Raw genomic sequence first — 12,788 nt, forward strand, 5'->3', positions numbered from 1 at the left:
GCACGAGAGCAAGGGCAGGAATTAAACGGAGCCGTCCCAGGTGCTCCACGGAGGATGGCAGCAGTGGGGGGCACCTCGCGGGACACGGCTGGGGGGGAGAGCAGACCACCCCGAGGGGCTCCGGGCCGGCGGCCGGGCGATGCCAGCCTGGCCGAGCCCCTTTGGCCACCCCAAGAGCCGGGGTGCGGGGAAGGAGCCCCCAGGCTCAGGTCTCACCGTCAGCTCTCGCTCTGGGGCAGAGCACGGTCCTGCAGGACACGGGAGCATCCCTCTCCCTGAGCAGGAGGATTTCCAGAGCCCTTTGAAAAGCCATTTAGAGCTAAGTCCTGGTATTAAACCTGGCCTTTCATTAGTCAGGTTTTCAATCTCTGCCCCAGCCTGTTTCAGCAAAAAGTTTTTTAAAAGGTCAGGAAGAAGCTTTTAAGCATATTTGCCAATTAACTATTGTAACCCCCTCCTCGACTCGACGTGAGCTGCCCACTTCCGTCTCAGGGGATGGTAATTACTGTTTTATAAATAAGCTTTGAACTCTCTTAAGTAATAGTCTCTCCTTGCATAAAAGCACCCTCTAAATCCACTGGCCTTTTCCACCTTCTGTCACTGCCTGCATCTAAAAATAATCTAGGAAAAAAACCCATAATACTTTTAAGAAGAAACTCTGAAACACTCTCTTACGCTGTGATGACTGTTTCTCCGGCCCCTCAATAATTCAACTAACAGAGACTCTGCAGCTTTCACCACTGTTTGTGAACTTTTCATGATATTTGACATCTTTGCAGAAGTTCTCTGGAGTTACATGTAGGTGATAAAAAACCCATCCATGTTTATATGTTTAAATTTCTAGCCCCTGACGTTACAAAAGAGTTACCAGGGGAGCACAAGAAAAAGGGCATGAATGAAGAAGTGTTTTCCAAAGGTATCGATTCACATAATATTGATTTTTTTTTTTTTTTTTTTTTTTTTTTTAAACCAGCCCCATGATTTCTAGGTGCCCAGCTTTACATATTTATTTAAGCAGTCTGGGATAGCAACAGTGGCAGACTTGAAATCCTTTAGAAACTCAGGTTACTTCTGCACACCCCACTGCACAGCCTGTATATAAAACCACCATTTATTTAAAAGAGACAGCGACAGAGAAAGCATTCCTCAGTCGGGAAGACCACAACTCGTTCCACTCTGCAAGTCATCGCTTTTATCCGAAAAATCACAGCCAACACTAACATGCAGCTTTAATCGCTTTAGCCTGACACTATCGACGTAACAACACATGGAATAACCTGACTTAATTTTGCCTTGCAGCCGAGCCAGGCTAAAATTCAGGCTCCCAAACCTGCTTGTATCAGCAAGAAGCACTTCATCGGCTTCGGCGGGCTTTGGATCGGGAACAAAACTCGGGAGCAGCCACATGAAAGCAAGGGAATAACGTCAGCGTGAAAGCAGGGAGCAGGAGGGCCAAGTCATGCTCCTTGCCCCATCGCTGACTCGGTGCCGGTGGGAAAGACCCCCCTAAACAAGGCAGGCACAGCCCCTCTCGCCTGCCCTCAATAATATCTGCCTAGGAGCCCTTTAAACGGTTTCAAATGTTAATTCCTCATCGTGGCAGTAAAAGCTATTTTTAATCCCACGTGAAAGCAGTTTGCAGAAGACTAAACTTTGCACGTATTACAGATTGCTTCCTAAGGACAGGCGCTGCTGGGTGGTAGGGAGCGGAGAAATGGGGGCGCGCCGTCGCGGGGAGACCTGTCCGGCTGGCGCGGCCGCACACAGCGCTTGGGCTCTCTCCTGAGTCTAGAGCTGGGACTAAAACATCGTACAAACAGCCAGCAATCTAAAAGGGACACGGAGCCCCTCTAAACACAGACACGTTTGTTCTAACAGCAAAGTCAAAGCATCAAAATATCTTCTTCAGAGGTACAAAATTACAGCTTTTTCACAGGTTTCCAGCATTTTTTCACTGCATTTTAGGATTCATTTTCCAAACACGGGGCTGAGGATAAGGGAAGCTGATAGAGAAAGGCCCTATTTTTGTAATGCAAGTTAAAAAAAAAAAAAAGAGAAAGAAGAGATCACAAAGTAATAAACCCAAGAAGCAGGCTGCAGGACTGAGTTTCTCCAAAAGCACCAGGAAAAACAAGGGCCACTCTCAGCCTCGGAGGGTTGAAACGCGAGTCCATCAGGAGAACAGATTAGCCGGTGTCAATGAATAAAGATAATGTCCTGGAGCAGCTCTCAGTGCATCGCCATCTGACTCCTCGCAAGATTCTTTTGTCTCTTCCCACCTATGTATTTCTTAAATGTGCCTGTGAAAAGCTCACCCTGGAAGGGGATACAAGCTCTGTGCCAAAATGCAGCCTGGTGACTCCAGAGTAGCTGAAACGTCAGATTTTATTCAACAGCTTGTGCTATAGAGTGTCTTGATCTGTCTGTACAATCACAACACACACAAAAACCCCTCAAGGCATCTACTTAGCTCTACTTTTCAACTGCCAATAACACTCACAGCAAAAGTCAAAAGAGCAGCGCTGGAGCCGCGTCCTTTCCCTGCCGCTCAAAGGCTTCAGGGTTGCAAGGTTCGGAGATAACAAAGTCTGGCTCAAGAAATCCTGGATGCCTTTCAAGAACGTTATTAGCTCCCATGAATGGGTTTGAAGGAGGGGACAAAAAAAAAAAAAAAAACCCAAAAAAAAAAAAACCCAACCAAAAAACCCCAAACCACATCGCATGTAGCAGCTCTCTGCTACCCGTCCACCTCCCCTGGGCACACACAGATGCTCCCAAGCTGGGACACCCCCGGCGCTGTTTAATGCATGCACGGAAGCACGGCGCAATGCATGACGAACCACATGAAAAGTTCCTCCCCCCCCGCGTGCAAACCTGCATGCGCCGCATCTCATCAAAAGGGGAAATGACAACAAAAAAAAAAAGCTAAATTCAGTCTCCAAGAGATTCAGGGCTCCGGGATGGCTCTGCAGTGCCAGAGGATGCTCGGCGGCGATGCCCGCTCCCGGCGTGCCACCACAGCCGGCTGCGGGGCTCCGGCCTGGCCACTCACCAGGAGGCATTTGCCAACTGTGACTAGCCATCCCATAGTACTTTTTACTATTTCTGGCCCAAACTGTAAGAAATTAAGGAATTCTTTACAATTCCTATGACGTCGAGCGTGCGCCATGACCCAGAGCACAACCCCAACGGCTGCTTTCTTGTGTGTGCTTCACTCGGGGACGTGAAGGGTCGTTGGGAGCCTTGGCCCAGCCCCGCTCCTGTGCAACCCTTTCTTTGGCTATTGGAAAAAAGCAGGAAGAGGAGACGGAAAAGAGGGGCTCTGAACATAGATCGTGCGAGGAAACACAAGATAGAGGAAAAGCGTCGCGTTGAGCTGATGTTGCCGCAAAGTTTTGGTGGACGGAGACAAGGACGCTGTTCTTTGTGTAAGCTACATCAGGCTGAATTCCCCAAAACTTGCTTTTATGCAAGCCAGCGTCTGCAGAGACCCTTCCCCGCCCCGCCTTCGTGCCCCAAAGCCGCCGTTATCCACCGCGTCTCCCGCCCTTTTCCCCCCAGCACCAGAACTGCCGAAGCTGCGCCGAATTACGGCGCAAGGCAGATGGAGCGGTCCGAACCTCTGAGCAAAATCGCGCGGCTGCATGGGAAATGAGCCCGGCTCTGGCAACCGAAAAGGGAACAATCCCGTGCAAAGATCTCGGCTACGCCCCCAAAATGTCTCCAGCGGAGCAGAGCGGGGCAGAGAGCAGGAGCAGAGAGCCCGCAGCCCCGCTTGCACAGGCATCGTACGAAACACCAACGCCCCGAGCACCCCAAATGCCGCCTGAGACCCCGACTCCGCTCCCCCTCGCACCGAGAGGTGCCTGGGCTGAAAGCGGGTGCTGCTCTGCAGACACAGAGGGGGTTACACCCGTTACACCCCATAGCGACTCGGCCCACGAGTGCAGTTTTTCCTCAATTCACACAGGCAAGGGCAGGATTTGGCCCCACGCCGCCACACTGAGCATCTCTTCAAATTTTTGCAGTGAGGTTCTAAATATCACTGGCAAACATCTCAGATTCAATTAAGTTCTTAACGTTTGCCTTTGCCTACATTCCCATAAAGCAGACAGACAGACAGAGAGCAAAGTTCCCAGGGTCCCAAACGGGACACTCACCCCCCAAACCGCTGCATGAGCGGAGCAGTAGACACGCCAATGTCACTTCTTTTTACTGAGGTTTACTTTCAGCAGCACTGAGTTCCCAAAAAATTAAAATAGTGTTTTGCTTTAGGATAAAATGTCATATCGTATTTGGATTGTCCATTAGGTAACTTACGTTGCAGTCTAGAAAGGTGTTTAATCTTCTTATAATCAGCTGAACCTACAGTAACTCAAGGAATTTCATATGAGGTGCTTGCTGCTTTTGTAGAACATTTTCTTGTCAGTAGCAAAAAGAACTAGTCCAAAAAAAGGGACTTTGGGCTAGTTCAAATTTAAAAAAAAAAAAAAAAACACACTCCAGTAAGAATAAATGGTTTCAGTCAGCAACTTACATTATGACGTAAACTACTCAGCACCCACAAGCAGATACTCCTGCCACAGCAATTAAATTGCTACGGGACTGAACTACCAAGAAAGAACAAAATAATTCTGTGGCGATATTTCCAAGGGAATTTTTTTTTTTTTTTTTCCACATTTACTTAAGACAAGCATCGACCTACAGGTGCCTTCGGGCCAAATATCTTGGCATGAGAAGCAGTTGGTGTAATTTTGGTTTCCTAGCAAGTTCAAATATTTTAAAAATGTTTACACCACTTTGAGATATTCATTGGAAAAACCTGAACTTCTGTCCAACTTCTATCTTCCTCTACTCCAGCACACCCCAGCTTTAAACATTTAGCTCCGTCTGGCTTTCCCGGGGAAAAAAAACCTCAGTATAGCAAGGTCTTGTAAGAAGACAAAACAAGAGAGGCAAAGAGAAGAGGAAACTAAGGAAAATAGTTGTGCGCGTGATTGAAAACACACTTACTCTATGCGGAGTTAAAGCAAAACATCTACTGATGTTTTTCTCACTAGAAGGGATGCAACTTCTTCCCAGCGCAGCGTACGCTTCCCTGCGATGCATCTGGCCACGCCGAAAACCTTCCCTGCTCTAACTTCTCCGAATTTACCACAACCATATGCAGAACCATCTTAAAACATCGCGCTGGTATCAGGCCAGGCTCCCCGCAAGCACTTCCAGCACTAAAAACTCACTACACAGCAATCCAAAACTAAGATTTATTTATTCTTCTCTCGCTGTGGTCCATCCTGCAAACGTCTCGCCGGACTACAGCGAGCGATATGAAAGCGTTCCATCTTCCACACTTTAATTATGTGCTCGCAGTCATTAAACTCCCATTCTGCCAAGTGAGATCTATCTCGTAATCCTCACCCAAAAAGATTAGTTATCATCATTATTGTTTCTAGAGCAGCACAGATACAAATGGAACTGAGAAATGAGCTAATAAATCACAGCAATATTAATACAGTCATAAAAATAAGTGCGCTACTTACTGCGTTTGAAGGTGTGTTAAGTCAATAACTTTACAGTCCAGATGTGGTCTCACAGAGCTGAAACTCTGCGGGTAAAATTACCACTAAAATTACACTTTCCATTAAAGGCACCGATTTTCACAGGTTATTATTTTGGCGAGGATTGCCGAGTGGCAACCTCCCCCAAAACATCGAGAAACATTAAAAGCACGTAAGATATAAAGTATTCCCGCGGGGCTCGGGGAGAATAGGATGGAGAGGCAGGAAGGACAGGGATCGCTACTCCTTTTATTGTTTTCAGATGTTTCCCCGAGAACACCGCAGCGCTTTTATAAATCTACACATTTGGACTCTCTTCAAAATAACGGACCAGATTCTTTCACCGGCTTCAAGGGACTTAGCGCTCCGGCTCCATTTGGCCCGGCCACTCCGGAGTTGGCGAAGAGACGGGAGTTTAATAGACACCACATGCACAGTAGCTGCTCTTCCGAATGCTTTATCGCCCGAAGAGTTCAATTCCATTGAAACCCTCAAAACCAAACAACCCCCTTGAATCAATACGGCTCTGCCCTTTGACACAAACCTACCGAGGAATTCGAGCGATACCGTTTTTTACCCTGCCCCGTCCTTCGCCGGTTCACGGTTTCAGCGCGCAGCCGGGATCCAGCCCGGTCCTGCAAGCCGAGGTCCTCGCTCCCTTTATTTTTATAAGCCGCTCGAATTAAAATTAATTCCTAAAAGGAACCCGGTGGGGAAACGGCGGGACGGCTGAGAATAAAGCGTTAAAAGGTTAAAATCGCAAAGCCGGGAGAATTCAAAAAGCCAATTTCTGCTGCCGGCCACCTGCCCCCGGCCGCCGGGGCTGCGGGATGGGGGCCACGGGGGGGGGACCCGCACGGGGGACGGGGACACGGGGGACCGTCTCCCACGCTCCCACCCCTCCCGACTTCAGCCGCGGCCCCCAAAAAACCAGCCCCCGGCCCCCTCCCCGGGCAAAGCGGAGGGTCGGAGCTGCCTCCCCCCCCCCCGGGGACCCGCAGCCTTCCCCCCCCCCCCCGGACCCCCTCCACCTCCCGGGAGCCGCCGCGCTCGGACCAGCCTGTTGCAGAGCAAACCCCCTACCCGGCCCGGGAGGCAATTAAAAGCGGTTCGGCGCTTAATTAAGGATCATGCCCTCCCCCCCCCCCCCCCCCGCCGTTACCTGTACCAGCGCAGCCCCTTCTCGTAGCACCTATCGAAGAAGTGGGGTTCGGCCCCCACGGCCCGCACCCCGGGGTGCGCCCGCAGGAATTCCAGCAGCGCCCGTGTCCCGCCTTTCTTCACGCCCACGATGATGGCCTGAGGGAACCGCCGGCTGCCCCCCCCCCCCGCCGCCGCCGCCGCCCCCGGGGCCGGGGCCGGGGCCGGTACCGCGCCGTCGGGGAGGGCGGCGGGAGGTGGTAGAAGCAACGGGGGAGGCAGCAGCGGTTCGCAGGGCCCCGGCAGGCAGTAGAAGAAGTAGGTGAAGAAGAGGATCATGGTGAGGAGCAACGAGGCGCGGCGGCCCCCGACGGGTCCCAGCAGCCGCCCGCTACATCCCATCGGGGGCCGCTCCCGGCCCCGCCGGGCAGCGCATCCCGCACCACCGAACACCCCCCCACACACACACACACACCCCCCAAAACACCACCAACCACCTCCCCCCCCCCCTCCCTTTCCCTCCCCCCCTGCCGCCCACGTCCCTCCGCGCTCCCCTCCGCGCCTCTTCCGCGCCCGGCCCTCCCCTCCCGCCCACCCGCGGGGCGGGGGCGCCACACGCGCGAGGGGGGGGAGGCAACGCCCCGAGGTTTGGGGGAAGGGGGGGGGGGGGGGAGAGACACCGGGACACGCGTGGGGCACCGCCGGGATACCCCCGGGGGAAGCGGGCAGCCCCGCCCCGGGTACCAGCCCGGCCCCCTCCCGCCCCCACGAAACGTTCCCGGCCCCGGGAGGATGCGTTTTCCCATGTTTTCCCCATCCATTTCCCGTTTCTTATCCCATTTCCCTCCCCTTCCCCCCCCCCCCCCTTATTTTTTTTTTTTTTTAAATATAATTTCAGGAGCTGCGGCGGGTGTTTTCGGCCACTCGCATCACGCAAAGGGCCACGCAGGGAAAGCAGGGGTGCGGGATCCCAGGGAAGCAATAAATAAAAAGCCCCTCCCCGGGGGTGGGGGTAGCCCAGTGCCACGCAATTAGCAAGTAGCACCCGGTGGGGCAACGCTAATTAGGCCATAGGGGCTCCCGCTGCAGGCGTGGAAACACGACGCCCGTGTGCGTGTATTTATTGTTTGGGATGGGAAGGACGGGACCTGGGTTTCCACCTTCCGAAATAAGCCCCAAAGCGGGAGTTTACGTGGTGTGATTTAAAACACGGGTGTGTAATAGGCGGTGGGGTGGGATGAGGTGGTTTTCCTGCTGCTGCTGCCGGGGAAACCCCGTTCCCTGCACCCCAAAGCAATGTGCATCCCGGGTGCTAAATAAATCCCATCCGGTGCCGCGGCATCGGTGACACGTGGGAGCCGGACCCCATGGCGAGTAACTGTGCCAGCAGCATCCCCGGGTGCCACTGGCCAGGCCTGGGCTTTGCGTGCAGCGACGGCACCATCTTGGCTTGCTCTTGCCCTCCCGGCAGCGTGTGCCATCACCGAACACAAAATAGCCGAGGTCCAGCTGCCACGGGGCCGCTGTGCCCGGGACCCGCTGTGGCTTCATTGAAATGCCCCGCACCTCGAAACGCTGAGGCTGATATCCAGTCTTGTGCTAAAGCTTTCCTTTTTTGTATCTGAAATCAGCAGTGTCTTAATTAACCTATTAATATAATTAGCTCTTTTTGTAATTAGATCCCTCGAGTTTTCCAAGAGCTAGAGCATGGAAGGGAGAGGGAGATCCGTGGCCTGAGACCAGGGGGGGGTGCAGAGCTGCACCAACAGAGCTGCAACAAGAGGCAGCGATGCTCCTGCGTGGCTGCGTGGTGCCACATCTGCACCATTGCATGCTTGTACCATGGCAGGGCTGCAAGGTGCCACAGCTGCCTGAGGGCACTGTTGCAAAACTGCCCGGTTGCATGACAGCCAGGCTGCAGGATGGCATTGCTGCCAAGTGGCGCAGGTGCATGGCAGCAGGGCTGCACCACGGCAGAGCTGCATGACGGCAGCAGGGCTGCAGGGTGACAGGCTGCAGGGTGACAAAGCTGCAGGGTGACAAAGCTGCAGGGTGGCAGGCTGCAGGGTGACAAGGCTGCAGGGTGACAAAGCTGCAGGGTGACAGGCTGCAGGGTGACAAAGCTGCAGGGTGACAAAGCTGCAGGGTGGCAGGCTGCAGGGTGACAAGGCTGCAGGGTGACAAAGCTGCAGGGTGACAGGCTGCAGGGTGACAAGGCTGCAGGGTGACAAAGCTGCAGGGTGACAAAGCTGCAGGGTGGCAGGCTGCAGGGTGACAAGGCTGCAGGGTGACAAAGCTGCAGGGTGACAGGCTGCAGGGTGACAAGGCTGCAGGGTGACAGGCTGCAGGGTGACAAAGCTGCAGGGTGACAAAGCTGCAGGGTGGCAGGCTGCAGGGTGACAAGGCTGCAGGGTGACAAAGCTGCAGGGTGACAGGCTGCAGGGTGACAAGGCTGCAGGGTGACAAAGCTGCAGGGTGACAGGCTGCAGGGTGACAGGCTGCAGGGTGACAAAGCTGCAGGGTGGCAGGCTGCAGGGTGACAAGGCTGCAGGGTGACAAAGCTGCAGGGTGACAAAGCTGCAGGGTGGCAGGCTGCAGGGTGACAAGGCTGCAGGGTGACAAAGCTGCAGGGTGACAAAGCTGCAGGGTGACAGGCTGCAGGGTGACAAGGCTGCAGGGTGACAAAGCTGCAGGGTGACAAGGCTGCAGGGTGGCAGCAGGATGGGGCTTTGTGCCCTCTCGTGGCTGGTGCTCAGAGGCTGCGCCGGGGCTGCCTGGCCTGGCCTGCACAGTAGCTTTTCAACGAGAGGGAAAAAAACTGCGCGAGTGCGACTGGAGATCCCTTCCAACTCGCAAGGCGAAGGTTCCCCAGGGAAAAATGAGGAGGAAAGATTATGACGCGGAAGTGAATCTGTTATCGGGAGCAGTTTGATAAATACAAACGCATCCAAAATCTGCCGTACGGCACTTGCCAGCTCTTGTTGGGTTTACGTAAGCGATTAGAAATAGGAACTGTTTCACTCGGGGCGAGAGTGGGTGGGAACCGCTCCAGCTCCCTGTTTGGGTTTGGGGGGGGGGGCTGTTGTTGTTGGAGAATGCCAATTTGTCAAAATGGAAAAGTTTGGCAAGAATATATCCATTTTGACAAACTTCTGTCAAAACACAGCCAGGGAGGCTCGGGAAAGGCAGGCGGGGAGCACAACACACAACACACCCACCCTCCTCATCCTCAGCGCGGGGGGATCCCTCTGGGGCGCAGGGCTGGGGCTGCCCGCGGCGAGCTGGTACAGCGGTGCCTTTCGGCACTGCCAGCTCCCCGCCAGCGCCGCGGGCGCTGCCGCGTCTCAGCATTCGCCGCTGCTTGGGCACGATCGGAAGAGCAGCGCCTTTTCCTTTCTCACCTTCAAAATTGGGGAAAAAGGCTTAAAACGTGAGCTCGGGGCTCACTGCTGGGGCCAGACACGTGGCAGCGAGGAGGGAAAGCACCAAGGACCGTGGGCGCGTGGGCTGTGCCCGAGGCTCCCCCAGCCCCACGTTTGGATGAGCTGGTGCGTGGCCCTGCGGGAGGGTCCCCAGCTTCAGCTGAGACCCCACCGGACAAGGACCGGCTCCCCACCTTGCCGGCAGCTCAGGCAATTAAGGACAACAAGCACGCAGGTGCAATTTTTTAAGCCAAATTAGGACGTCTTGTTTGAAAAAAAGGTGGCCTGAAATGACGTTCCCCATGCTCAGTGCCCTTGGGAGACGGCAGACGCCGTCCCGTCTCCGTGGCCACGCAAGGATGGCTATGGGGGATGTGGGACGTGGACTCGGGCCAGCGGGGCCGGTGCCCGGTGCCTGTCTGATCCCTTGTCCTCTGCCGGGACGCCGTGCGCCTTCCCCCTCCGTTATCACGTCTTTGTCTGCACCTCTGATAACACAGCCTAGAGCGCACCTTTCCGAGAGTTTGGTGATCCTGCTGAAAGGTCTCCCGCTGCAGCTGCTCACCGGGCTGCTGGTGATGCTGGTGTCTGTCGAGGGATGCTCCTTCCCAGCGCAGGAGCAACGCCACTGTGATGGGCACCGACGTGTTTCCATCAAGGAGCTGAAGCCGAGAGGGCAGCGAGCAGCAGGGGATGGAGCCAGCACGGCCAGCGCGGTGGCCGTGCCTTGCTGGCCCTTGGCGGTGCACGGCCGGGAACGGTGTTGGGAGGATTTATCCTCGCCCTTGGGGAGAGCAGGGACCGTTGTCCGACAACTCGGCTCGCTCCCAAAGCTGGCGCGCAGCACGGTCCCTGCCCTGGGTCACTGTTAGCCCTGGCATCAGGGCTCTGCACCCTCGGGTGGCACCCACGGCCCCAGGGGGGCTGGGGGGCAGCGGCCCCAGGGGCACCTCCTGCAGCACGGCTGGTCCCCAGGGCCGTTCACAGCACGCAGGAATCACCGGGCCGCTCTGGCAGAGGCAGATGAAAGTGTTTGGGGCTGTCACCGGCGTTATGGATGGGCTGCGAGCGCTGGCGGGGAGCGGCACGCAGACACTGCGGATGTGGAGGGAGCCTCCGCGTTTCCGACCCCTGATTGATGAGATGCAAGTGCCGGCCGTTTCACTTACTATATCACTGTTGCCTCTGACCGGGACGAGGGTGCTTTGAACCCCAGAGACAATTGCCTCCACCGAAGGATGAGAAGGGTTGGTTTTTTCCCCCCTGGGTGTCCCGGCAGAAGCAAGCGGGTCCCCGGGAAGTCCCATCACCTGGCTGACGGCTCGGCAGCTCCCCAGGGACTGGGGGTCTCCAGCAAATGGGGGAGCAGCCGGGCTACCACGGCCACGAGGAAGAAGATGCTCCGTGGAGCGGCTGGAGCGAAGCCAAAGGAGCGTGCGATGGCTTCCAAGGGGAAGAGGTGAGACGCATCCGAGCTGGCCGGGAGCTCCCACGGCAGTGACGCCTGGTGCTGACAGGTGAGCAGCAAAAAGGGAAAATAAAGCAGCAGAGAGGTCTGAAGCTTGCTGGTGCCCACACTGCCGGGCTCGCAGGAGGTACCAGGGAGCAGTGAGCAGTGGTCCAGCCTGCAGGATGCTCAGCGATGGTGATGCTCCATCCATACAAAGACCCACCACCAGATTTGCAGTTTGCCTCAGGGCAGCCTTTTGGAGGCGAGAGGCTGGCCCGGCTGGCTGGGGGGGTCCCCGTGCTGCCGGGGGCTGCCTGCCTGTCTGCTGCCCAGGGCTGGGGATGGCTGCAGGCTGCTCCTGCCCTCCTCCCCTTGCCTGGGTCGGTGGTAACGTGAACTTTCCCTTCACACCACTCGGGGTCTGCCACTGTGGCGTCCGAGGGGCTGAGCAGGGACCCCCACACGGCACAGGGGCACACAGGGAATCACCGCTCCGGGGGGTGCGTCCCGGTCCCGCGGAGCCAGCTGCTGTGCCTGGCCCCTTGCATCCCCACCTTGCTGGCGTGGGGCAGGCAGACGGGGGTCCCCGGCTGGCAATAGCGGGGCGCAGTAACAGAGCAGCATCGGCACGGTGCCACGTAAGCTCAATGCTCCCCTTGTCCACCCTCTCCCCCGCCCCAAAACCAGTGGGTCCGAACAGGATGGGACCCCAGAGCACCCTGACCAGCCACCCCAGCACCACGACCCAGCCAGTCCTCCAGAGACCTTCCCTCTGCCCGCCGCAGCAGGCAAGCAGGAGCCGCAGCGTGGGTGCTCTGGGATTTCCCAAAGTTTGTTATTACAAAGAAAGAAAGAAAAGGGCTGAAGGGATCAGCGGGGATGAAAAATGCTTTAGAAACACGGGAGATCATTTAACAGGTCACCTCCGCAGCGGAGTTTGCCAAGCTGATAAAGGCGAGCAAACTTATTAAGGCGCGCACAGCTTGATTCGAAACGGCTGCTCCCAAACAGCCAATTACTCCGGGCCGTTCCAATCCAATTAGGAAGGCTGTTTCCCTGATTACGGCAGCGTGTTTTACAAATACAGCACAACTCCTTGGGTTCAAAGAGCAATCTGTAAAAGGGAGCTCGGTATGAGGCAAGCCAGTGCCCGCAGCTGGGGGAGGCAAACACGATCCCCATCCCCAGGGATGCAGGTGTCCCTGTCCCCAGGGATGC

At 55.7% G+C, this 12,788-nt stretch overlaps 1 protein-coding gene across 2 annotated transcripts in view; it reads right to left on the reverse strand.

Annotated features, from left to right (window-relative positions):
• Positions 1 to 7,140, reverse strand: part of HS3ST6 (heparan sulfate-glucosamine 3-sulfotransferase 6) — a 40,481-nt gene extending 33,341 nt beyond the window's left edge. Inside the window, exon 1 of one of the 2 annotated variants that reach the window (XM_049791143.1) lies at positions 6,751 to 7,140. In XM_049791143.1, coding sequence (XP_049647100.1) covers positions 6,751 to 7,100 — 350 coding nt within the window. In that variant the 5' untranslated portion in view covers positions 7,101 to 7,140. Of the gene's footprint in view, positions 1 to 6,720 lie in introns of both variants that reach the window. The other variant, XM_049791142.1, reaches the window with a different exon arrangement.
• Between the last annotated feature and the right edge of the window lie 5,648 nt (positions 7,141 to 12,788).

The sequence above is a fragment of the Accipiter gentilis genome, chromosome 33 (assembly GCF_929443795.1).
Source record: "Accipiter gentilis chromosome 33, bAccGen1.1, whole genome shotgun sequence".
In the NCBI taxonomy this organism is placed as follows: domain Eukaryota; kingdom Metazoa; phylum Chordata; class Aves; order Accipitriformes; family Accipitridae; genus Astur; species Astur gentilis.